Here is a 27,995-nt window from a genome sequence, read left to right on the forward strand (position 1 = left end):
CTATTATCAAAACAGATTTGTTCAAGTAATCTCTGCAGTAAAGGAAATTCAAAACCCACTCCACCATCTGTGATGTATCAGAATTGTGCTCCTCTCAATGCTCTATGACGTGTCCATACGTTTCATTGGGAACGGGTCTGGATCATAGTTCTCCTCACTGTAGGTACAGCCCCCACTGCATAGTGACATGCAGAGCACCATCTGATGACACATTTGGTGATTTTCTGGATGACACATTTTTTACTCTCATCTGAGGATATGTTTTTATTGATTTTTACAGAAAGGGAGAGAAACACTGATGTGAAAGAAACATCGATCAGTTGCTTCCCATACATGCCCTGACTGGGATCAAACCTTTAACTTACATGTGTGTTTTGACCGGAAATTGAACCCGTAACCTTTTTGGTGTACAGGACAATGCTCAAACCAACTGAGCCACACCAGCCAGGGCTGGATGACCCATTCTTAAAGGATGGTGCTAAAAAATCTTGGTTTACTTTAAATTATCTTCCATATTCTTTGCTCACTGTTTGTTGCTTCTGCTTTTCCTGATTATACTTAAGTGTTTATCACATAAATATAACGGGGGGAAAGTCAATCAAGAGGAAAAAAAATACTGTGTGATATGACCACCAAAATTTTACATTTCTATAATAAGTCTAAGTATAATTTAGGTCATTTTTCACTTTAAACAGGTTTATTTTCTCCACATGAAGCAAAAGTGTAAACACTTTCTTATAAACTTATACTGTATGCCTGTGGTGTAATAAGACCATACGGAATCCATATTTGTTATAAGTTGCCTAATAGATAACAGTATCAGTGGCAAAGCCATAATTATCTATGGAGAGCTGCATTTTGGATTGCACCTACTGTCACAGATATATGTTGTGCAAGTCACCTTGTTATTGTCTTGATGGAGGAGAGTGGGTATTTTAAAACCAGTGATGTGAATCAAGTTTATGTATTGTCTAGCAGAGTAATTGGAGATACTCAGACATCATCTCTGAGACACTGAGTCAATATCCTGTGTTGCTTTCTTAGGGTTTTTAGAGGTGGCATGGAGGGTAGCTGGAAACTGTTAGGACAGGGATACTAGGTTTCATTTGACAATGATTTAGAGTAGCCCTTTGCATGTATCTCTACTTAATACCCTGTAACATATATTCTTAGAGTTACTTTTTTAAAGTGCTGTGTATTAACCTGTGAACTTCTTGAGGGCAAGGACCACAATTGATCAGTTTGAAAAAAAGTTAATTCTGAACAATGCAGTAGTTGATGAGCCTCTGGTATTTGTTTCTCTATGACTTATCATCAGTGATGAATGCACATATGGGTAAGAGATAATTGTTCTATTTAATCAGTTACCTAAATGATGTTTGTTTTTTACATTTTTTTTTAATATATCTTTATTGATTTCAGAGAGAGGAAAGGAGAGGGAGGGAGGGAGGAAGGCAGAGAGAGAGAGAGAGAGAGAGAGAGAAAGAAAGAAAGAGAAACATCAATGATGAGCCCGGCCGGGTGTGGCTCAGCGGTTGAGCGTTGACCTAGGATCCAGGCAACTGGGGTTCAATTCCCGGTCAGGGCACATGCCCGGGTTGTGGGCTCAATCAATGACTCTCTCATCACTGATGTCTCTATCTCTCTCTCTCCCTCTCCTTTCCTCTCTCTGAAATCAATAAAGATATATTTAAAACAAAACAAAACAAAACACATGGCTATGACTAGAAAGATGTATGAAGGGATTTCTGGGGTGCTAATAACATCTTGCCCGACTTGGGTGCTAGTTACTGGGAGATACTCACTTTGAAAAACTTACCATGATGTAGTTGTCTTTTGATTTATGCATTTTTCTGTATGTATATTTTGATTAAAAATTTACATGAGAAGAAATGTAACCTACCCCTACCTAAGTCTTGGAAAATAATCCTCAAGAGATACTTCATGCAATATACTAGATCCTTGTATCTCCTTCTGCCTCAACCCTATCTCGTATTTTAAATGACCTCCAATTTACTTTAGAATACCTTGTTTAATCTTGCTTTACACAATTTACAGTCAGCCTACGGTAATCACCTATCCTATTTTCTTACAGATTGCTTCTATGCTACTTATTTTGGTTCTTCCTCTTTCCCTCTATGGACAGGTCTCCTCATTTGAAACCTAATAATTATTGCTTCAAAAGTATTTAGCACTTGAAGTACTCAAGGTTTATAATCTGCTAAATTTCACACTAACCTTGAGAGCTAAGTGTTATCTCTATATCTCTGTATTACAAAAAAATTTTAAATGAGTCCTTTTACCCGGAATTCATCCACCAGGTCATTTCCTTCCTTGACTCTGATAATTTCCTTTAATCAGTAATTTTCAAATTGCTGGTCACATCACATTAATGGGTTGCAAACCAATTTAGGGAGTCAACATAGAAGGTAGTAGAACTAGGCGGGGTGGTTTCAGTGAAAGGGGAGTGTGAAGTTGAGATGCGTACCATTATTGGGCCTAGTTGGCTTGAGGTGAAGGAGGCTACAGTTTTTTTAATGTTTTGGATGAGGGCACAGATTACTATAAATAGTGTGGTGATTGCTCATAAGCAAAATATTGTTTGAATTAATTTTCTGTTAGTGGGTAGAATCAAATTAGTAGAAAAATGCCTGCTATGACTACTGTGCTTGATGAGTGTAGGGCCTTCCATGGCAGATAGTAGTCATGGCAGCTAGGAGTAATTCAGTTAGCAGGAAATTGGTGTTGTCAGAGTTGAGTAAAATGATCTGTTGTAATTCTCATGTGTTAGAGTTAATTAAGAACCATGCTATTGATATAACTCTGACATCTTCAATACGGTTATAGAAGACTGCTTGCAGGGTGGCAGTATTAGCGTCTACTCAGCCTTATCATGAGCTGATTAACAGGAATGACATAATTCCTACTCCTTCTCAGCCAGTAAGTAATTGAAAAAGATTGTTGGTGGTAACTAGAATTAGTATTGTGATGAGATATTAAAATGTACTTAAAGAATCCACTGCTATTGGGACCTGGGTGCATATATCGAGAATTCCATAATTGACCATGTGGCAAATAGTGCTACTGGTATGAATATCATTGAGAAGTAGTCTAGTTTGAAGCTGAGTGATAGTTTCATAGTTTGAACTGTTACTCACTGTCACTATGTCAATAATGTTACTATTTCTTGCCCTGGCGAAGTAGCTCAGGGCATCATCCTGATATGCAAAGGTTGTGAGTTCCATTCCCTGTCAGGGCACATAAAAGAATAAACCAATGAATGCATAAATAAATGGAACAACAAATTGATGTTTCTCTCTCTCAAATCAGTAAATCAGAAAAATTATTTTTTGGCTGGAGTAGATAAACATTATAGTAGGGATTAGGCTGGTGATAAAGGCATATAAAATTATAGTTTTTATATAGTTTGGGTATAGAATATATTTCTGAACATTAGAGACAGTTATTATGACTGGTATAATTAGCATCTAAGTAATGAAATTATTGAGGCAAACAGATTTACTACTTTTATTTGGAGTTGCACCAATTTTCTGGTTTCTAAGACCAATGGATAACCTCCATCCTCCAAGTCTGAAAAAGCCACATTAGGTGTAGGAGCATGAGTTAGCAGTTCTTGCATACTTTTTCAATAATTAAGAATTTTAGATTCTATTATTAGATTTACAATTTAATGTTTTGTTTATACTTACAATACAATGTCAACAAAATGATCTTGGGGTTAATGGTTAATAGTAGGGGTATTAGGTACATTATGATGATGGTTTTTCTTGTATAAAGGATGGTTTAATATGTTAATATATGTGTGGCTGCCTTGTTGGGTTATAATTAGCATGTAAAGGGAACATAAAGCAGTAATGACAATGTTAACTCCTAAAAGAATGATGGATAGGTGGTATAGAGAATGTTGATATAACTACAAACAATTCTTCAATCAAGTTGATCGTAGGAGGTAGAGCTAGGCTGGTGAAACTTGCTAATGGTCATAATATGAGTGGGAGAACTGTTTGTAGGATGTAAGCTAAAATTATACTTCAGCTATAGTCTTTTCCAATTTATAGTCTTTTCCAGTTTACTTTCAGGATAAATGACTACTTTCTATCAAATAAAAAGACAGTTGTATTTCTAAAATATTTACTGAGGTCAAATACCAGGGCAATCTAAAGTGCTAAAGTACAAATCACCAGAAAGAATTTAACTTTAAGTGTACTGCTATCAATCTTAGTTCCTGTTCCTCCAAATTTGAGAGTTCAGAGCCCACAGCAAACCCTAAGGTCTCATTAATGACAGCTGCCTTCCTCGCTCTGGCCTCTCAGGACCTCCCCCTTCTTCCTACAACAACTAGATGGTTCTCTGTTTCTCTCTGTCAATTATCTTTGGCCTCAACTTTATTTTCCCCAAAGACTGAAATCACAGCCATGACTTCCAGATTGCCGCAGACTCTGTCCTGCAATGCTGAAAAATACTGCTCAGTCTTTACAGTTGGCAAGAATACTCCTCCTTCCTAGGAAATGTAGTATTGACTTCTGAGGGAAAACCAGTGTTTTACTAAATTTGAATTAAGAAGACACAACTCCTGCCCGGCCGGTGTGGCTCAGCGGCTGAGCATCGACCTAGGATCCAGGAGATCGAGGTTCGATTCCCAGTCAGGGCATATGCCCGGGTTGGGGCTCAATCCCCAGCGGGGAGCGTGCAGGAGGCAGCCCATCAATGACTCTCTTATCATTGATGTTTCTATCGCTCTCCTTCTCCCTTCCTCTCTCTGAAATCAATAAAGATATATTTTTTTTAAAAAAAAGACAACTCCTTTGGATAGGAGTCTGAGGAGGTGGGGAAGAAGGGAAGAATATAGCTATTTCAGGATTGTGATTAAAAGATATGCCATCATTGTTTTAGAAAAAGCTAAAAACAGTATGTAGTGTCTGCTAAAGTATAATTTTCATGATTCAGAGAATGCAAGAGGTCTTTTTTAATCTACCCATATGATATTTGGAGTCATCTGAAATCTTTAGATTCAGGGAAATGGAAAACTTTTCTGTGAAAGATCTACAAGTTTGAATCTGCCTCCCTCTACCCAAGCCCAAAGTGGTTAACATTCACAGCACATAAAATATGTTACAATTATTTTTTAAACTATCTATCCATACTGATAAATTTTAGAAGGTACTGCTATCACATAATATAGTTTCTTTTTTATGTGGCATATTAACTAACAGCAAGTGGGAAGGCAAAATGAAATTAACTGACTGCCATCCTGTGGCCTAGTGAAAAAAGAAAAAGCAATGTGGGGAGTACTCAGTCAACAACATTTATAAACGAGTCCTAAACAATACTACATAGCAAAAATCCAGATCAGCAGTTTTCAATCTTTTTCATCTCATGGCACACATAAATTACTAAAATTCTGCGGCACACACAAAAATGTACTTGTTGCTGATCTGACAAAAGAGTAGGTATGAATTTGATTCATTCACACCAGACGGCTACCGTTGTGTTGACTGCTGTCACTTTTTTTAATTTGACAATCTAAGGGAAAAAAAATCAGTGCCCTAAATAGTCAGGTATCGCATGTTTTAAAAATTCTTGCGGCACACCAGTGTGCCACGGCACACCAGTTGAAAAATCACTGGTCTAGATTGTTGTCTTATTTTAGGAAAGTTTAAGGAACAGTTTCCAGGATGGGAAGTGGGGTGGGCTGGGGGACGAGAAACCTGATTCAAACTAGCGCAGTAGGCCTCAGCCACCATCCACGCAAATAACCAGCAGAAACAATCAGGCACAGGCATGGACCACAAGTGGCCAAAACCAGCTTTCAAGCCTTCCCCAGAGGGGCCAGAATAAGTGACTGTGAAGCTACATCCACCTACCTACTCAGCTGACTCTAGCTCTGACATCCTCTATCCTTGTCAACTCAGAGCTGGCTGAAAGTGGAAGCACCCTAGAGCCTGCATATAGTAAATGCACAAAAAATGTTTCTACTAGTACCGTAGCTGCTAACACCACCACTGTTGTTACATTATGTGAGCACACACTGCCCTTGACCATGGGGCTCATGGCAGCTACTTTGGCTTCACTCTAACAACAACAATAAGGCCATGACAACTAATGTTGACTGAGCTCTTATTTGCCAGGCAGTGTTCTAGCATTTTTTTTTACTTAAACACAACAATGATGCCAGGAGGTATGGACTATTACTATTATTTGCTGGTAAGGAAACTGAGACTCAGAATGATTAAGTTACTCCCTCACAGTCATGCAGTCAGTAGGTGGAGAGCTAAAATTTGAAGCTAGAAGTTCTGACTTCCTGCAGTACCCCACTCTTCCCACTATCTGGTACCGCCTCTCCACCTGGTCAGCTAACGTTCTACTTACCCACTCTCCTCTGTTAACTGAATCCTCTCACCTCCCAAGTCACAGTGATTCATCACAAATATCTAGATATGACACTGTACAAGATTCAGAAGTCCTCATTTGTGGAAATCAGACCCAGGACCTACTGTCTAGGGCAGTAAAGAGAATCATGGCACCTTTCTCTTCTGCTTGGAGGGATGGAGCTGGGAATTGCAGTCCACCACAGGTCTCATGAGGATGAAACCTGCAGGCAGTCCTATTTTAGGAAGAAACAGCAACATCAAAATGTTCCCATTCTTGGCTGGCTTGACAATCCATTTCCCCACCTTCACCTGGATGCACTGGGGTTACTTAATTTGAACTTCTGTTGGTATAATATACCATCTTTTGTTTTTCAAACTTCTATTTCCTGTTAATTCTATGTCCCAAGAGATGACGAATATGAAATTTACAATCCTTAGAAGATAAAAACAAGCTTTGAAATGGAAAAGAATAACATTTGAGTAAACAGTAATAACATTTACATTCAAGTTCTATTGCAAGATGGCGAAAGTTTAGAAACATTTAAGGACTATGAAGTTTCATTTAAATGGTTCCATGTTTTTGTTGAAATATATAAAATATTTTCTAAAAATAGGACATAAAAGACAATGTGAAAATCATATTTTACAGAAACAATTAAGACCATCCTCAAATGTTCCTTTTTAATCATCTAACTGCAACTTTCACGTCTAAAGGGAAAGAGTCATTTTAAACCTCTTTCTGTAACCGCTGTTTACACATTTAAATTATGAGGAAAAGTCTTTTAGAACTTAGCTTTTCAACTATTTAAAATAAAAGACACAGAAATCAGTTGGCAGTCAGATGTGATATGAGACCCAAGACAGTTTGTAAAACCAAGAGTTAGGTAGAACCCAGAGTCTAGAAACTCCATTTTTCTTCTTCCCTCATTCCTGTTGGTAATTCCAGAAGTCCGTACCATGCTCCCTTAAGTTTCTTATTGTTATCTATACATTGTACACAGATCTCACAGTGCATTATACTCTACACATTTTGACGGATCTGTAGGAAAGTGCTTCTGGCAAATGGTCATTAATCTCTTCAATCCCTAAGAAAATAAGAAAAATAAAGGTTGGTTATGATACAGTTAAACTTTTCTTAATTGCCCTCCTCTGTACTCACTTCTGTTTACCAATGTCCCCATTAAAATATGGCAGTCACCAGCCCTGGCCAGTGTGGCTCAGTTGGTTGAATGTCATCCCATCATCTCATGTACCAAAAGGTCACCAGTTTGATCCTGGGTCAAGGTATATACCCAGGTTCCAGGTTCGATCCCCAGTCAGGGTGTGTACAGGGGGCAAATGATTGATGTTTCTCTCAAACATTGATGTTTCTTACTTTCTCTCTCACTCTCCCTTCCTCTCTAAAATCAATTTTTTAAAATATTTTTTAAAAAAATACAGAAAATCAATCAAAATAATTATTTAATAAATAAATAAAATATGGCAGTCCCCAGCAATACCACTCAAATGTATATTTACAGAAACGTTTATTCATGTATACCCAGAAATATTTACATGATGGTTATGGCAGAATTGTTCACATAACAACAACAATAGCAAAAGAACTGGAAATAACGCAAATGTCCATTGTAAGAGAATATATGAAAAAGTAAGCTCACAAATGGAACATTTTATAGCAGTCAAAATGAATTACCTAGAACAGGAGTGGGGAATGTCCGGCCTATGGCCATATATAGCCCACAAAATCATTTGGTCTGACCCTGCCAAGGTAACAGCAGGTGGGACTCGAAATTCAATATATCTTGGAGCTTTTTTCATAGCTAATTTTTAAGTTGATAATTTTGTATGGCCTGCGAATGATGTTAAAAATATCCAAATGGCCCTTCTCCACTAGGTTCAAGTAGAGAATTTAAGCCCCACTGCCTAGCATAAAGCACCCACTGTATATAATGAGACAGCTCCTCTCCTGTGTATCTAAGGGGTGCTACATATGTGCCACCCTTGAGAAACATATTAGGCATATAAACTTTCTGTGTCCTATGGTCCAGATGGGGAATTCTGGTTGAGACCACTGACAGACATGAATCTTAGAAACAATGTTGAGCCCGGCCAAGCGTGGCTCAGCGGTTGAGCGTCGACCTGGGATCCAGGCGATCAGGGTTCGATTCCCGGTCAGGGCACATGCCCAGGTTGCGGGCTCGATCAATGACTCTCTCATCATTGATGTTTCTATCTCTCTCTCTCCCTCTCCTTTCCTCTCTCTGAAATCAATATATATTTAATAAAAAAAAGAAAAGAAAAAAAAGAAACAATGTTGAATGTAAACAGCAAGGGGCAAAGGCTGCATACAGTATAATAGCATTTTAATACTAAAAAGCTCATCTACTGATGGGCACTTAAGATCTGGAAACAGCCCAAGTGCCCATCAGTAGATGAGTGGATAAAAAAACTGTGGAACATATATACCATGGAATACTATGCAGCTGTAAAGAAGGATCTCGTACCCTTTGGGACAGTATGGATGGACCTGGAGAATATGATGCTAAGTGAAATAAGCCAGGCAGAGAAAAACAAACATCACATGATCTTGCTTATATGTGGAATCTAAAGAACTTAATAAACTGATGAACAGATTAAATTCAATGACATGGAAGCATAGAACAGACTGACGAATGTCAGAGGGATGGAGGAGGGTGAGTGGGTGGAGGGGGAGAGATTAAGCAAATAATGTATATGCATATATGCACAACCCAAGGACACAGACATGGTGGGGAGAGGAACTGGGGAGGGGGATGGGGCGAGGTGGAATGGGTCATTGGGGAGAAAAAGGGACGTCTGTAATATTTTAAACAAAAATAAACAACAAAAATAAATAAAACTAAAAAACAAGTAAAAATAACATTGCTTAGAAATACACACATAACATGGCAGAATTATTTTTGAAAAAGGAAATGACAAATATAAATTCAAGATAATGGTTACTTCTGGGGTAGAGAAGGAAAATACAGATCCATGATCTTCAAAACGCTCTAGTTCTTAAATCAGGATTAAGGCATTTATTTATTTTCTAATCCCCACCCAAGGACATGCTTAGAGAGAGGAAGGGGGTGGGGGGGAGCATCGATGTAAGAGAGAAACATCAACTGGTTGCCTTCTGTACGCACCCCAACCAGGGTTCAAACCCACAACCCAGGTATGTGCCCTGAATGGTAATGGAATTGGCAACCTTTCAGTGAACAAGACGCTCAACCAACTGAGCCACTCCAGCAGGGCAAGGCCTTTAGATGTCTGTTTTGTTTACTTCATAACTTGTATGTTATGTGTGTTCTTTCGTATGCACGAAATAGTATAATAAAAACATTTTAATAATGTAAAAGCTGAGTACAACATTCCATATGTGACCTGGCCAATCTTGCAGAATTCAGTATTATGCTACTGCACCGCCTTTGTTATGTAACTTTTTGTTACCATGACCTTCCGTTCAGACAATTACAACACACACCACAAATTCCCACGACTTCACAAATTTCAAGTGTTTTCTATCACTTCTGCAATTAGGCCAGTTCTTATCTAATCTATAACTTTATAGTGGTAATTTTACCTGATGACAAGAGCTATCACTCTTAAAATTCATTCAGTCTCTTGCAACTCATCCTTCAGTCTGTCATCTTTTAAAACCCTTAGTTGGCATTTCATTTTCAGTTATTCCTCTTAGATTTCTCATCCACCAGTTCTAAGTCATTATCCAAATTCACAAACAGGCCAGAGACAAGGGCAGAAACCTGTTATATGCTGCTCTAGATAGCTCTAAAACAGTTCTTGGAAGAGTTCTGCAGCCAGCAAGGAATCCTATTAACTGTTTTATCTACCAGCTTTCAAAGGTGCTTGTTTTAAGGAGAGACTCTGTTAAATGTCTTACTAAAATCTATGTATCTACAGCAATACTGATTAGTCATTAAAAATAACAACTACCAAGAACAGAAGCACTTAATTTTAATTACTTCTAATAGCATTTCTGACACAAATTATTTTAAGGTTTCTCAGTTTGGGTTCACAAAAATTAAAATCACCCAATTCCTATCACAATAACAAGAATAATGAAATTCTATCAGAGATCAAAGGTTGACTATGTTCAGGCCTATATTAGATACGAATATGAAAGTGCATATATAGCACCCTGCCTGGTACTTAACTAGTATTACCCCCAAATTCACTTTCTTTCCTCAAAATAATACAATGAAATATCATCTGCTTTAAAAGAAGAGAGAGCTTCATGACCTAGTAGGAAAACAGTATGTGGCTATAACTGCACAACCCAGCAACAGAAGAGCATATCTGGATGTCTGAGGAGGAAGGGTAAAAAACCACCTTGTAATGGTTATATCAGGTACCTGATACATCATCAAGCATTTAGAACTCTTAATTACTCTGTAATTATTTAAGTATTCAAACAACTCTTAAGCTCAAAATAAAAATAAAACAAATCATAACAAAAATTCCTGCAAAATCTCTTTGGTCCCATAGTAAGGAGACAACACAAATATAAATTATTTCTATGCATTGTCCTATAGAGTATTCATTCAGTCAGCAAATATTCATTGAGCACCCACCATAAGTGCAGTACATTATAGACTCTGGGGGTATAACATGAACTATGTTCTTGACTTGTGGAACCACCACTAAAATATTGTGTCTAATAGTAACATAAGCTATCATTAGACTTTCCAGTGGCCATATCATATTACTAATTTTATTAAACTTACAGGCCACTAAATTCCCTAGTTTTTCCTCTTATACATTGCTCAGATGTATGCTCAAGCAACTAGGTTATTAGATCCAAATTTATTTATGGCAATCTGTCCTTTTTTTCAGTCTGTCAAGAATTTCTATAATGACAGTTTCTTTTCTACCTTACCTCACACCCTATTCCTTCTAGTTTCTTGCTGTCTTTAAATCTGATAAATATACCTCTCTGTCAGTCATTAAAATGTTGAACAGAACAGTACTGAGGTAAGAACTAATGGTGTACGTTACTAGCATGCTCCAAAGTAGACCTGGATTAATTATTCAGTTCTCCATGGCTTCCCTCACTAAACAAGCTGAGTCATCTCATTCTATTGTCATGTCTACATCTGTCTATAAAAATATTACTGGGTTTAGGTAAAACATCTTCCCAAAGTTCAGGTATAGTATGTTCACCAACTTTCCCTAATCATGTTCAGGACAAAAAAGACCTTTTTTTAAATGAAAAGGTAACAGCTAAAAAGGATGAACAAGTGAGGGGGGAAAGGTCACTATGTAGCTTCCAATATAAACCAGAAAGCTTTAAAAATAAATATGAATTAGGTAGGGAGCATCTGAGATCTTGCTCCCCCCAGCATATGTCATCAATTTGGCTCAAATAAACTCATAAAAATAAGTGAATAAATACATACATACATACCAGGTATACTTTTACAAAACCAGTTTATGGGGAGGTACCGTTACTTTAAAAATAAATGCTCTTTAATTAAGAAAATTTATCTAATTCTATGAATTCTTATACACACTATAGCTTTGACCAGGGTTATAGCTGACCACACAAAGCAAATTTAATCACTGGAATTGTTTTTGATTGTTAAAGCCAAACAACATTTTTTCCTAACTAAAAGCTTCTTGCCTTCAATATAGTCACTGGAGACTACTTAAAAAAATAACAACATCCTAAAATTTTCATAAGTATATTTAAACTCTATAAATTCTACAGTTTATATCAGAGAATCAGGTTGAAATCCTTTTTTAAAATGCTAATATATGTGAATAAGGCATAATACAAATGAACATTTACCACTTGGAACTGAAATACAAACAAAAAGATAATCCATGAATATGATAGTAATTCTCTGGCACAAAATATGAATGCACTTTATGCATTTTAAGTGAATTTTAAATTTTAAGTAAACTTTCAGAATATCATCTTCAAGCTTTAAAATTAACATCCAGCAAAAGTCATTATACAGATACAACTTGGGGTTCTTGACAATTTGGCAAAAGCTTAGAGCTTATTTTTCCCACTATGAAGAAAAACTGAACTAGTAACAGTGCACACAAACTCATGTGAGGTATATACAACTAAGAAAATAAACTATAAATACTTTATAGCCATCTGTGTAGAGAAGTGTTGTTATACGTGACTTAAAAATTATGTTCATTAAAGCCAAATTTTTACTACTCATACCCTTTATCCTAGTAGATGTTAAATATACCTTAAAAGTAACAAAACAAGATTTACTGCAAATACTCTAAGTTTGCTGCTCTTCACTAAACTCCCAAAGCAAACTACAATAGTCTTATTTCAGTGCTAAGGTAACTAAAGCATAACCCTCCACCCTGCCTTGCACCATATCTGAAACCTAAAAATTTTTATTTTATTCAGTGAAGATGTCTTAAACACAAGTATTTCTATGAACTGGACTTATATCCGATCATGCTATGTCCTATTTGCTATAATTCTTTTGGTCTCAAAATATACAGTTTTGGAATTGGAGATTAACATCAAGAGAAATGTCTTTCCCTCCAAACTGCTTACCTGAATATATTTCCGCTGTGTTTCATCATTTAAAACATGTGCAACATGCTTGGAGAAAATCTTTTCCCTACCCGTTCTGGCATGGATACCAACCATAGTGACACCAATGGGCCAAGGGGCATTTCCAATGGCCATCTGAAGATAAGCATCATTAGCCTAGTAAGAAACATTAAGGAGAGATAAGAAAAGTAGAAATATTGTGTTGGTCCAAATTTTTATTTCAAGTATTTCACAACTCTTTATGAGGTAATTTTCATTCATCTCTTAAGCATGTTGAAAATATTACCATTCTCCTTACTTAAACAAAAGAAATTAAAATATGGAATGACTGACTGCCCTGCCCAGAACCACAAATGTCCATGGTAAAACAGAAACCAAAGCTAACCTTATGAGTGAAAACACAAACATTCCTCTGTAGCCTTTGTGCATGAAAATTAATGCATTTCAATCTGGAATTATCAGGTAGATAATTTGATGTACTGAAAGAAACTCTAGTGTGGATCTCCTTTCCACCTAGTCTCCTCCACAGGTGGACATACAGAAGACAGGCTCACTAGTTTTCCATAATCCATCTGGAAACTATGTCCATATTACATAGGGCCCAGGGCAGATATGTAAACAGATTAAATAAAGGCCCTGGAGTCAAACTGCTAAAGGATGAGGTCGGTTCACTTTGGGCCCCCAACCCTCCCACCTGTCAAGAACCTTAAAATAAAAGTTACAAAATGTAAAGACATAAACCCATGAAGACAAACAACTCTTTCTAAACTAAACCTGGTGACTTGTGAGGAAGGAAAAGAAGTAGTAGAACAAAATAGAAAGCGAGGAAATTCTAAACGGCCCTGAGGGGCTCACAGATGCTTATATTGCCAGGCCTCAAAGAGATTTTAATTTAAAAACATCAAACACTTAAGTGTTTGACATGCGGAGTAGATTTTTTAAAACTCAGGTACTACAAATAGATTAACTGAAAGATCATTTCTACCCTATGATAAACGTGAATTTGTTCTACTCAAATTTTTTAAAGCTTAATTTTAAAAGGGCATATACACATTTTTATCAGTTACCCACATATGTTAATTTTAACCCTGGATATTAACTGATAAAATTTCCAATATTTAGTTTCCCTAAATTTCCAAAGGAAACTGTCCAAATAGGTTATTTCGTGGTTCTTTCTGTAGTTTACACAAAATAAACTCACCTGATTCTCATTTATGAAAACGTAACAACAGGAAAGGCAAGTGATCTGAATTCTTTGTGCAGTGATGGTGACCTATTCATCCATTCCAATGCTGTCCTTAGTAAGCAGTATGCAACTAACAGAAACTATCCAATAAAGTTTATAGCCATAAAAAAATTTTTATTGATGAAACTAACTGGCTCTCATATAGAAGGAATAAAAACAATACTTTAGCCTCATTAGCATGAGGCTCTGATCAAGGAGACCACCAGTCACCCAAGAATGCCAGCAGTCCCTTCTGAGCACAGATACTCAGAGCACAGAAATATCATTCCCACTTTTCTGTCAGAACCTGTCTACTGTTCTGGAACTGTCCAGAAACTGCTGCTGAAATTCTCTACTGCTGCTCTCTCAGGAGGCACAGCCACCAGAAGCCCCCTCTTCACCCTCAGCTCATGGCCCACCAAGCAGTGTCCCATTTCCAATCTCCACTACTGGGGCACTAGGCCCTTCTCTTCTTGTTCCCCTCCACCAACTGACAGCCTTCCATTCTCCCCTTTCTAAACTCTACCCCAGCAGCACATGGCCACCAGTGCTTTCCCCATGCCACCTCGTGCCAGAGCCCATTCAGCAGGAAAGACACTGGAGCAAGGGGGAAATCTTCCCTTACAAGGGTTCTGCTACTGCTGCAGTCCTGAAATAGGAGACATGAAGGCTAGGAGCCTGACTTGGAACATTTCTCATAGAAACAACTATAAAGGGTGGTCAAATTCCATTGTATCACTAGTACAACAGTTCAGCTATATTAGAAATTAAGTAGGTATTTATAACTACATAACATTGTTTCTATGGGAAAATTTGTTCCAAGCTGTAACCAACCATCTACAAATTTTGAAATTCTATCCCAGTCATGAAATGCACCTTGCCCATATCCAATACATGATCTGAAGAATCTTTACACCTACCTTAAAAAGAACTAAAACAGCCCAGCCAGCGTGGCTCAGCGGTTGAGCATTGACCTATGATCCAGGAGATCCTGGTTTAATTCCTGGTCAGGGCACATGCCCAGGTTGTGGGCTCGATTCCCGGTAGGGGGGGGCGTGCAGGAGGCAGCCAGTCAATGACTCTCTCATCATTGATGTTTCTCTCTCTCCCTCCCTTCCTCTCTGAAATCAACAAAAATATATATATATTTTTAAATGACTAAAACATACAGTGTGGTCTGAAAGTTTAACAGTGAATGCCCCACAATAAAGCTGACAATACATAAGAAAATAAAAGTTTTATTTTTTAACTACTAATTCATTTTACATTTATTCTTAAGTCTCCTATGTAAAACTCTCCCACACTAAATGAACATATTATGTACCCAACCTAGACAGACAAATAACCATACTTCCAATGCATAGCATGGTAATGTACCTTCACATATTCTCTCTGCAACATGAATTTAATAATATCTGTTATGGATTCTTTAATATCAGCAGGAAGATTCTGGAAAAGAAAAAAAAAGCATAACTAATTTTAGAAGCTACTGTGTAGTTATAGACTGCATTTATTCCAATTTTATATATTCTATTTTTAAAAATCAGTTAATAAAAGCATTTTTTGAGACACCTCACCCTTTTCCGCAGCTTTCTGAAAAGGGGTCTAAGATAGGACTCGGTCTGTTTCTGAGTGGCACTGTTCAGTTTACCCTGCACACTGCGCTTCACATAATCTTCTCTGGCATTCAATTCTTTAGCCCAAACACCAAGAAGGAACTGTTGAAAGAATGGGTAAAATTAGACTACAGTGCCACCCAGTGGTTGAACAAGTTTAAAGTTCCCTAAAACAAAACAATAACCATCATCCTTAGAGTAAATTTCTCAACTGATTATAATATCATCCACTAATATTTAATGAATGAACTATACCTGCTTATTCTCTCATATGTTTTGAAGTAATACCTACTCCACATATATTCCTAGCTCAAAGACAATCTGTTTTCCCCCAAAAGAATTACCAAATTACATGAATAGCTATTTGATAGGAATAAACTTTTACTAGTATTTCTATTACATAAGATTCACCCCACCTAGATTATCAGCCATAATACCATATGTGCTGTGATATGTAATGAACCCCCCAAGTATGTTACAGTATCTGAACTTTCTACTTCTGCAGTAGAGACAATTCAATTAAAAATTCCCACTAAAATGCCTAACTAAAAGATCAGGAAAGAAAAAAAGAAACAGAAATAAAAGAAGCTATGACCCACACCCTCCCCTACCCCAGAAAACTACCACAGTGCCCCTTGGATTTAGCTGTATAAGGAGCACCCTTCTAGAGGCAGATAAACTGTGAAGGCTGAGGAGAACATACTCCCCTAGTGGCAATCTCTGTACAGTCCTATATAAGGAAAGGCTGTCACACTAAGAGAAAATTCTAGTTCATAATTAGTCCCTATGCCCTACCTAGTTCCATATCATTTCCTCAACAGATTCAGAATCTTGATAACTCATATGTTGTATTTAAACTGTAAATGCGAGTAAAAGCATATGTTGTATTTAAACTGTAAATGCGAGTAAAAGCATATCTTGCATTTAAATCTCATGGCCTGAACACAAATAATTTATGAATAAATGCTGAAATGAATCTGGGATTTGCACATACTCTACCTAAACTACTAAAGACAGAAATGCTGAGAAGATGGAATGAGCATATTATAGGATGAATAAGCAGCTATCTGTAGAAGTGAGAAAATGAAGTCTCTAAAAGGTTACTGATGTGTTTGCTTTTATCACTGCCAATGTCTTCCTACCTCCTTCCTTTCCTGTCAACACCTCTCATAAAAACTTCTAGAACGCTCCCCTCACTGCACTCCTTCCTAGAGTGCTTTGAAAAAATGCAGAACTCTCCAAATTTCTTGTTCATTCCACTGCTGTAATTCTTTTCCTTGTGTTTATGTTAATAAGTCAGCTTTCTTAAAAAGTGCCAAGAGGAACAGAAATAGACACTGTCTTCGATCAACCTCTATACCCAAGTGCAAAGCAATAACATAAACAGTGCACATGCCAGAAATGTTTATTGAGCGTTCCCTTCCCAGCCTAACTCTTGACAATCCAAAAATATAAAATCTTCTTAACCAACCAAAATGTCCTCCTTTCTTAGCCTAAAAGTACATACCTTAAGGAATTTGGTAATGATGTCCATGTCTTTATGATCATCACCTTTTCCTAAAGATTCTCCCAATGCCTGAAGAAAAATAATGCTCCTGCTCATTAGTAAAGAGCAACAACAGAATATATATGTTATCAACACCAGTCTAAACATGGCTCTTTATTACACAGACTGTCCAATTTCTATTTAAAAACCTAATAGAATTTCTGAATAAATTTTTTTAAAAACATCAATTTGCCATTTAAATTTTGAAAGCATGTTGTCTTATGAATCAAAAGACAGAAGAAGGGGTAAGGGGAGTGACTGCTAATGCATATGAGATTTCTTTTCAGGGGAATAAAATTGTTTTAAAATTAGATTATGATGATAACTATACCACACCATGAATGTACTAAAAACCATTCAATTGTACACTTTAAATTGGTAAATTGTATGGTATGCAAATTTCTCAATAAAGTTGTTAAAGGAAAAAAACCCCACAAAACCACAAAGAACTGGTTGCTCACATCAGTTATTCCAAAAAAATTTAGAGTCCACAGATAGGTGTTGTGGTGGGGGGGAGGATGCAATTAAAAGGACATCCTCCTCAACTATGATATCAACATGTGCGAGAGCAAGGAATGAGAGGGAAAAAAACTAACGCTTTACAATTTATTAAGTATTAAGAGCTTTAAACTAAGCCATATTGTTTGCTCAAGCTAGATATTTGGATAATACAACATTGCTCTTTAATTGAGACTGCATATATCACTCCACATTCAACACACTGCCATAATTATAAAGCTAAAGATTGCCCAGTGTTGACAGGGGTTGGGGATGTGAGACACACCCTGCTGGTGGGGTACAGACTAGTATAACCATCTGGAGAGCAGTACTTAGACAAGTTAAATATATATAAACCCAACAATCCCACTTCTGAGTCCATAGGGGTGAGGTACAAGATTATTCATCACAAAGCTGTTTGTGGCAACAGGGAGCTGGGAGCAATCTAGTTGTCCATTATTATGGCGGAACAAAAGTAAAAGGCAGGGAATGTCACAGGATATAAACTATTTCTTAGCAGTTAAAAACAAAGATTTAGATAAAGCATCAAGGATGGATATTAAAAAACACAGTTCAAAGTATGAAAAGAAAAAGTAAAAAGCAGAAAGACAAATTTCTTAGTATGATACCATTTATGGAAATAAAAAACATGTGCTCACAAAACGCTACTAGTTTTAGAAGACCAACAACAAATAAAACAATACACATCAAACATATCAGAATGACTACTTTTAAAAGGCAGGAAATAGGGGAATATGAGTAGAGAATGAGAAAAAGGACTGAATGAATCAAAGCATGAAATGAAAGAAGGACCTTTCTAATGACCAAAGATGATAGTGTGATCTGAACTGAGCAATCTGATGAACTCAACCATTTGCTGCAGGGAATGAAAGATGTGACAGGAGATGAGGTAAAGTGGGTGTAGAGATTACCTCTAACTCTTCAATTGTGGTGTTTTCTTCATGAACTTTCAAATCATTCTGTGTGTCTTCCTCTCCAGGTTCTTGACCACCCACAAGTTCATTGAGGTACTGCTGATCAATCTTATCCAAAGCTGCTTTCAGATCATTCCTCAACCCCTGAGAAAGGTGAAAAATTACACCTAGTATGAAATTTCACTGATCTTTCACTTGGCTTTTCACTACTTAACAGTATAATTCATCTCGACTACCAGTCAAGATGGCAGAGTAGGTAAACCCTGTACTTGCCTCCTCTCATGACCACATCAAAATTACAACTTAAATGGTAGAACAATAATCATTGAGAACCACATGAAGACTACTCTGAACTCTGAAAATATTCAGAAAAGTCAACAGTATAAAACTAGTGTCTCCTCTATATCCTAGGTTATCACTGTATTTCTAACACGAGCAACACCCACATTTTATTCACATCCAGTTTGTGACTCATAAAAATGAGAGCCTTAAGCTCTGGCTGGTGTGGCTCCGTATTTAGAGCATCAGCCCACGCACCAAACAGTCTCAGGTTCAATTCCTGGTTAGGGACACATACCTGGGTTGCAGGTTTGATCCCTGGCCCCAGTCTGGCTGCATGTGGGGGGCAACCAACTGATGTGTCTCTCTCACGTTGATATTTCTCTCTCTCTCTCCCTTCTTACCTCCCTCCCTTTCACTCTCCAATATCCTCGGGTAAGGGTTAACAAAAAGAAAAAAAGCCTTAAGCTGGACCCTTATTTTACACCATATACAAAAATTAACTCAAAAGCAATCAAAGACCTAAATGTAAGAGCTAAAACTGTAAATCTCTTAAAAGAAATATAGGAAGAAAGCTTCATGACACTGGATTTGGGAATGATTTCCTGTATACACCACCACAAGCATGAGCAACAACTACAGCAAAAAGAGATAAACTGAACGTCATCAGAATTAAACACTTTTATGCATCAAAGATGCTGTCAATAGAGTGAAAAGATAACCCAAGAAAAGAGAAAAAATACTTGCAAATCATGTATCTGATAAGGACTGATATCCAGAACACATAGAATACTTAGAACTTAACAACAAAAAACAACCAACATGATTAAAAATGGGCAAAGGATTTGTTTTTTTTGTTTTGTTTTTAATTTTAATTTTGTTTAAATATTACAGATGTCCCTTTTTCTCCCCAATGACCCGTTTCACCCCGTCCCTTTCCCCTCCCCAGTCCCTCTCCCCACCATTGTCCGTGTCCTTGGGTTGTGCATATATGCATATAAATTCTTTGGTTACTCTCTCCCCCTCCACCCACCCGCCCGCCCTCCTCCATCAAAAATGGGCAAAGGATTTGAATAGAAGACATGCAAAAGGCCAATCAGCAAATGAAAAGATGCATATTAGCAAGTAGAAACATGAAATCAAAACTACAATGAAATATCACTTCACATACATTAGGATGGCTATTATCTACAAAAAACAACAACAAAAAGAACCCAGAAAATAACAAGTGATGGCTAGGATATAAATAAATGGAACACTGTGCACTGCTGGAAATGTAAAATGGTGGAGCTACTGAGGAAAACTATTGGCAATACCTCAAAAAGTTAAACATACCCACATCAAGACACATTATAATTAAAATGTCAAAAGATAAAGACAAGGAGAGATTCTTAAAAGGAGCAAGAGAAAAACAACTTGCTACATACAACAAAACACGCATAAGACAATCAGCAGATTTTTCAGCAGGAATTTTGCAGGCCAGAAGAGTGGCACAATATATTCAAAGTACTGAAAGAAAAAACTTCCAACCAAGAATACTCTACCTGGAAAAATTATAATTCAGAATTGAAGGAAAGATAAAGAGTTTTCCAAACAAGTAAAAGCTAAAGGAGTTCATCACCACTAACCTGGCCTTACAAGAAATGCTAAAGGGATTTTTTTTTACACTGAAAAGGAAGGGTGCTAATTAATAAGAAAACAATATGAAAGTATAAATCTCACTGGTAAAGTTACATACAGAGTGAAGGTAGTGAATTAATCACGTATAAAGCTAGTATGAAGGTTAAGACAAAAGCAGTAAAAATAATAACTACAATAATTAGTTAAAGGATGCACAAGATAAAAAGATGTAAAATGTGACATCAAAAACATAAAATGTGAGTTGGGTAAAGTAAAAATGTAGAGCTTTAGAATATGTTCAAACTTAAGTTCTTATCAACTTTTTAAAAGACTTTTCCAGTCCAAGCCAGGTGGCTCAGTTGGTTGGAGCACTGACATATACACCAAAAAGGCTGAGCACTGACATATACACCAAAAAGGCTGCCGGTTCAATTCCTGGTCAGGGCACATATGGGGGGCAACCAATCAAAGTTTCTCACATCGATGTTTCTCTCTCTCTCTAAAATCAATAAGCATGTCCTTGGGGGAGGATAAAAAGACTGTTCCAGTTATAAAATAATTCATGAAGATGTAATGTTCAGCATGGTTACTACAGTTAATAATACTGCATTGCATATTTGAAAGTTGCTAAGAGAGTAACTCTTAAAAATTCTATCACAAGAAAAAAATTTTGTAACTATGTATGGTATTGGATGTTAACCAGACTTTCTGTGGTGATTATTTTGCAATATCCACAAATATCGAATCATTATGTTGTACACATGAAACTAATATGTTGTGTGTCAATTATACCTGAATTTTTTAAAATGTACAAATAAGAAATTCTGTATTATTTGACACAGACTTGAACAAGATTAGAATCTAGTGTAATAAATTAATATTAAAAGCCAGAAGATTTTTAAAGTAATAAAACATTAGTAAAAAAATTAAGTGAGATAAAAACTTAATAGTTCACAGCAGAATTTTATTCTATCTTTTAAAAAGGAAAGTGACTCTGAATATAGAAGAGAAATAAATGTTGGTGAAAAGAGGCATTATAAAAACCACTAACTCTTTCCAAGAATTCAGATTAAGAAAGTGTTAGAAAGGACTAAGAATAAAGAAAAACAAATAGCTTTTAACATTAATAATATAAATGAAGAAAATTTTTAAAAAGTCATTTATGCTTTGGGAAAATAAGTGTCAAACACAGAATCACCAAATGATCTAGCAATTCCACTTCTGGATATACACACACAAGAAGTAAAAGGAGAAACTAAAACAGAAGTATTTGTACATGTATCTTCATAGCAGCTTTATTAACAATAGCCAAAAGGTAGAAACACCCCAAACATCCGTCGAGGATGAATGGATAACCAAATTGGGGCTCATACATACAATGGAATATATTTCAGCCTTTTAAAAAAAAGAAATTCTGACACATGCTACAACATGGATGAACCTTCAAGGTTTTATGCTAAGTTAGAAGACTGGTCCAGTGGTGCCTTCAGATGACGTTAGCCATTCGACTGCAATCACATGCAAGATCCTGAGCCAAAAACTGCCCAGCTTAGCCCAATCAAACCACAGAACTATGAGAGATAATAAGTCATTCTAAGCTACTAGGTTTCAGAATGGTTTGTTACAGTCAGAGATTACCAAAAAAGGTTTTATAATAATAAATTGTTTTAAGCTACTAAGTTTTGGGTGGCACAGCCATAGATAACCATACCTGTTTCTAAGTAATTGGTAGAGCAAGTAGATAAGTTAATAAAGCCTCAGAATGTCTGAACAACACTACTGTAACTGACATTTATTTATCCAAGGCATAAAACATACTCTTTTCAAGAGCCCATGGAATGTTCACCAAAACAGACCATATGCTAAGCCATAAAACAGTATCAGAGCTCTAAATGTCAGAGCTTTTAGAAGAAAATCCAGAAGAATATTTCTTCAAGACCTTGGGACAGGCAAAGGTTTCTTAAGCAAACCACCAAAAGCCATAACCATAAAACCAAAAGCTGATAAAGTAGACTTCATCAAAATTTAAAACTCTCCTCCCCTTCAAAAGACACCAATAAGAGAACAGGTAAGCCACAGACTAGGAGAAAATAGTCACAAAACTTACATCTGTATCTCACAAAGGACTTATATCCAGAATACATAACTCCTACAACTCAAAAATAAAAAGACAAACAACCCAATTAAAACATGAACAAAAACTTTAACACACACCACAAGAGAAAGATACAGCCAGTAAGTCCATGAAAAGATGCTCATAATCTTTAGTTATCAGGGAAATGTGAAAACCACCACAATGAGATACTATTACACAGAAAAACTGTTAAAATTTAAAAGACTAACAAAAATGCTGATGGCATTTGAAAATATTTGGCATTTCTTAAAAAGTTAAGCATACATTTACTCTTACCATTCTGCAATTCCACTTCTCAGTATTATCCAAGAGACATAAAACATAGGTTCAAAAAAGACTTGTATAAGAATGTCCAGAACACTTTCATTCGTAATAGCCCAAAGTTGAAAACATACTATGGTATATTCATATGACTGAATACCATCAGCAATGAAAAGAAACTACTGATAACCGCAGTAACATAGATGAATCTAAAAAATATTATGCCAATCAAAAGAAACGAGACACTAACACTTCATCCATAAGAAATAGAATAAGCAAAATTAACCTATGGCAATAGAATTTAAAAAGGTGGTTGCCCAGGAAAGGAGAAAGAGGAATATGGAACTGGCCAAGAAGGGGCACTGGAGAACTTCCTTGGGTGACAAAAATGTTCTAGATCTTCATAAGGTTGGTTACCAACTTGTATGTATTTGTCAAAATGCACTGAACTGTATGCTTAAGCTATGTGCTTTTTTAAAAATTAAAAAAAAAAACACACCTTACATTCACCAGCAGTAACCTGGCAACTTTTTCCACTTTTTCCTTTAATAATGCAATTGGTCAAACTCCATAAAACTCCACACTATTCTAGTTTATGTGGTACAGTGGTATTCTTCTAGCTTTATTCTGACTTCTCACCTTGTTAACTTCTGGTGTCAGGATCTCTATTTTTCTTAAACGTTGAAAAGCATCATAATCAGTTTCTCCAAATAGTCGGATTGGTTCTCCTCTTTCTCTCAATCTTCTGATAACCTATTTAAAAAAAACAGCCAAAAGATAGTAGTAATTCCTTATGTTATTAGTAATAGTAATTCCAATTTTAAGTGACCAAACATTTATTTTAAAATGTCAATGCAAAAGTTTTGTTTGTTTTTTCTTTAATTTTCCATGAACAAATATACTGAGTCATTGTCACACCTTAATTAGCCCTAACAGTTTAGGTCTTTGGGCCGTTTCAGTAAAGTAACAGAAGAAGAATACATAAGAAAAACATTAAGATGGGAGCAAGTGATAATATTCATATAGAGAAGGAAAATAAAGTTTGAAGTCAGCTGATAACTCAGTGACCACACCCAAGGTCAGCATTGCAATACTACATTTAAACCAAACACTTGTCCCTGGGGCAAATGCAGGGCTTTTCAGAGGCTGATAATAATATTCTATTTCTTGACTTAGATGATGGTTATACAGGTGTTTGTTTTATAATTATCCATTACATTAAACATGTTTTATACGTTATATATACACTATAGTTCATAAAAGAAACAAAATTATAATTAATAAAGCTTGATCCAAATAAAATAAAAAAACACACACAATAACTTTACCTAGGAGTACACCTAGAAACCAATGGTAGGCCTCCCAATAGATTAAATGAAGCTTGGTATTAAAAAGACATTTAAGCCCTAGCCGGTTTTGCTCAGTGGTTAGTGCATCAGCCTGCAGACTGAAGGGTCTCAGGTTCAAATCCAGCGAATGGCACACACCTCGGTTGCAGACTTGATCCTGTGTGTGTGAGGCAACCAATCAATGTGTCTCTGACATCGATGTCTGTGTCTCTCTCTCTACCCCCCTTCCACTCTCTCTGAAAAGCAATAGAAAAAATATCCTCGGGTGACAATTAAAAAAAAAAGAAAGAAACTTAAGAGGTCATCTTTTGCTTTCTCTAATCAATGAAGAATTGACCTCGCCCGGCCAGGTGTGGCTCAGCGGTTGAACATCAACCTAGGATCCAGGTGATTGGGGTTAGATTCCCGGTCAGGGCACATGCCCGGGTAGCGGGCTCGATCCCCAGTTGAGGGCGTGCAGGAGGTGGCTGATCAGTGACTCTCTCATCACTGATGTTTCTCTCTCTCTCCCTTTCCTTTCCTCTCTCTGAAATCAATAAAGATATATTTTTAAAAAAGGAAAAAAAAAAAGAATTGACTTCACAAACACCTTTGTCAGGTCCCTGTCCAACAACTGTCAGGATCTCATCTCTTCATGAAACAGCTCACCCCATTTTTATTTTGCTTCTCAAAATAAACTAAAATCTACCTCCCTTAAACTTCTACCCATGTATCTTAGCTCTACTTTATGAAACCACAGAGAATACACAATTTCCTTTCAAAATTAGAGCTGTGGTCAATAAATTGTCTAAAAAGCCTCTAATATTCCTCTCTTCAGGCTAAGTATTCAAAATACCTTCGTCTAATTTTCACAAGACAGCTTCCAGAGTCAGCCATCCTTTCCTCCAGAGTCAGCCATCCCTTCCTCTGAAAGTTTCCTTTTGTTCAAAGTTCATTTTTGTTTTGTACCTTCTGAATAGTTTGAATTCTTTGTATCACATAAATATCTTTAAAATATATTTTTAAAGGAAATAGTAGTTGGTATTGACCATAGCATGAGCAAACACTACAGGTGAGAATATAACCTGGTGTAACTGATAAAGCGCCCTCTGGTAATATGTATCAAAAGTCTTGGAAATGTACATAGACTTTAATATTTAGTACATATACTCCAGATATCATGCTTAAAATTTTCCAAAGGAAATAATCATACATTATTATGCACGCATTCATGTCTATAGAAGGGTATTCCTCTTAGTATGATTTGTAATAGGGAAATGCTGAAGCAATCTAAATGACCATTAAGAAAAAATTGGTTTTAAAAATATCATGGGAAATTATAGTCATAAAAAATTACATAATTTAAAACAATTCAGACAATTTAAGTATAATTATTTAGACTATATACATTTAAAACAATGTGTTTAGTTTTTAAAGTTTAGAACAGATACTTTTTTTTGAAAAATTTTATTTTTCAATTACAGTTTACATTCAATATTATTATGTATTAGTTTCAGGTATACATCGTAGTGGTTAGACAATCATATACTTTATAAGTGTTTCTCCAGATATTTCCATTACCTACCTGGTATCATACATAATTATTACAGTATTATTGACTATATTCCCTATTCTGTACTTTAAATCCCTAGAACAGATACTTTTAAAAGTTTAACATAATAATATCAAAAAAGCAGAGATAATTTAGAACTTCATGAAGAAAACTGGCTAACAGCACAAGTAACTGAGTTCAGTAAGTTATCTTATATGGGAAATAATGACATAAAACTATTGGATAGAACTAGAGATAACTGCAAATGCTGTGCAGAGTTTTCTTTTTTTGACAAAACACTATATAACCTTACCTCTTTTTTTTTCTTCTTTTTTTAAATATGTCTTTACTGGGAGAGAAAGGGAAAAGGAGAGATAGAAACATCAATGATGAGAGAATCATTGATTGGCTGCCTCCTGCACGCCCCTCACTGGGGATCGAGCCCACAACACAGGCATGTGCCCTGACCAGGAATCGAACGGTGATCTCCTGTATCAAAGGTCAATGCTCAACAGCTAAGCCACACCTGCCAGGCGGATGTATATAAACTTACCTCTTGCCTAGAAAGAGTCATAGGTAATTTTTCCTCTGCTAGTTCAAGTTCTAATACTGGATTCGATGAAGTTAATGGTTTCTGGTCCTCCTCTTTTGGCTGTATCTATATTAATAGGAAAAAAAAATGAAATTCAGCTCCTAAAATAGAGTTAATATTTATCATTCTATTAGATGAGCTGTTCACGAAAGTTAAACATGTTTTAATTATTAAAGGTCTTCTAAATGTTTCCTTCAAGGAAAGAGTTCATAATAAATGTCTAGCTTTTACGAGCTTATCAAACTTGTCCATTTCGGGGACAGCACAAATAGAAAGCATGCACATCAGAGACACTTGCTACAGAAAAGTGACATTAAGTGTAATGGTGTCTAAAATTAAAACCTTAAAAGAGCTGAAACTTAGACTCACTTTCTCCCTTGACTCTAAGGAATTTTACTTTTTTTCTCAAAAAACAATCAACTTCTCCTTTTTGAGAAAATCATCTTACAGGGTTGTCTGATCCTTGCCCTGGGTTTTAAATGAAGGCCAAAGAAAATAACTGCTAACAGAAACCTGTGAAGCCTCAATATCCAGCTTTTTCCTAGCCTACTTTTTGAAAGGTATTATTCCAAGTGCACAGAAATCACTGTTGGACATGTAGAAAATTCCCAATGCTAAACAGAACTTGTCCAAAAAACTGAGCTACAAACCTTATGAGAAAATAATGAAAACCAGCACCTCTCTACTCATACCACACAAAAAAAAGAGTGAACATTCTTGTTGATATGAACCCGCAGGGAAAAAATCTCTTCATATATTTTCTTGAGTCTGCTGCCCAAGTTACAGTTTGGGAAAATTGAGTTCAGCAATTTATAAGCCCCACTGTGTGGTCTGTATAAAGATATTGAAATTTGGTTTCCCAACTGATCATAAGACAAATCTAAAATGCCAAAAGAATTAAGATTAACAAAACATAAAAGAAGATCAACATCAAGGAAAAATTCAGATTCAACTAAGAAAGGCTATAAGGGTAAAATTATGTAACTTATGATTCTATACTTTTTGGTTAACGGTTAAGTTTATCAGTATTAATAATGTAACAGAAAATTGAAATAAAAAACTAAACTTTCATATTTTCACAGACCAAATCAGCATCAAGCCTTTAAAAATGGGAACTAGTTTCTACAAAGAAATAAAAGTAATACATGCTATATTTTCATTACTACCAAGAAAGAAATATTAAAAATGTTTTAGAAAGAACAATCTGTGCTTTCCTTTTAAGCATAAAAACAGGTCATTTCTCCAAAAATCTTAGAATGAAAAGTAGTTTTAATTCTGGAATGGCAGCTGGACTCAATGTTACGAGCAATACCTTTACAGTAATTATTTTGCTTCAGTGCTTTCCTCTCTATAAGCAAGGAGGTACTATCCTATCACCAAAGCAACCTAAGCAAAGCAAAACTGCTGCCATTGTTTTAAATTATTTTCCTACTTTATCAAAAATTGAAA

The 27,995-nt window shown here is 36.1% G+C and overlaps 2 protein-coding genes across 3 annotated transcripts in view; one reads left to right on the forward strand and one right to left on the reverse strand.

Moving 5' to 3' along the window:
• LOC308552918 (uncharacterized protein) overlaps positions 1–27,995 on the forward strand; it is a 47,343-nt gene that overhangs the window by 14,821 nt on the left and 4,527 nt on the right. The gene's annotated exons all lie outside the window — the stretch shown is intronic.
• The window catches only part of PRPF18 (pre-mRNA processing factor 18), a 29,511-nt gene continuing 5,022 nt past the window's right edge, over positions 3,507–27,995 (reverse strand). Inside the window, exons 3-10 of one of the 2 annotated variants that reach the window (XM_081128382.1) lie at positions 26,508–26,612; positions 23,714–23,827; positions 18,778–18,924; positions 17,309–17,377; positions 15,763–15,903; positions 15,563–15,634; positions 12,961–13,116; positions 3,507–7,477 (exon numbers count right to left, since the gene is read on the reverse strand). In XM_081128382.1, coding sequence (XP_080984508.1) covers positions 7,397–7,477; positions 12,961–13,116; positions 15,563–15,634; positions 15,763–15,903; positions 17,309–17,377; positions 18,778–18,924; positions 23,714–23,827; positions 26,508–26,612 — 885 coding nt within the window. In that variant the 3' untranslated portion in view covers positions 3,507–7,396. The remainder of the gene's footprint in view (positions 7,478–12,960; positions 13,117–15,562; positions 15,635–15,762; positions 15,904–17,308; positions 17,378–18,777; positions 18,925–23,713; positions 23,828–26,507; positions 26,613–27,995) is intronic. The other variant, XM_081128383.1, reaches the window with a different exon arrangement.

This window comes from Miniopterus schreibersii, assembly GCF_964146895.1.
Source record: "Miniopterus schreibersii genome assembly, chromosome: 1".
In the NCBI taxonomy this organism is placed as follows: domain Eukaryota; kingdom Metazoa; phylum Chordata; class Mammalia; order Chiroptera; family Miniopteridae; genus Miniopterus; species Miniopterus schreibersii.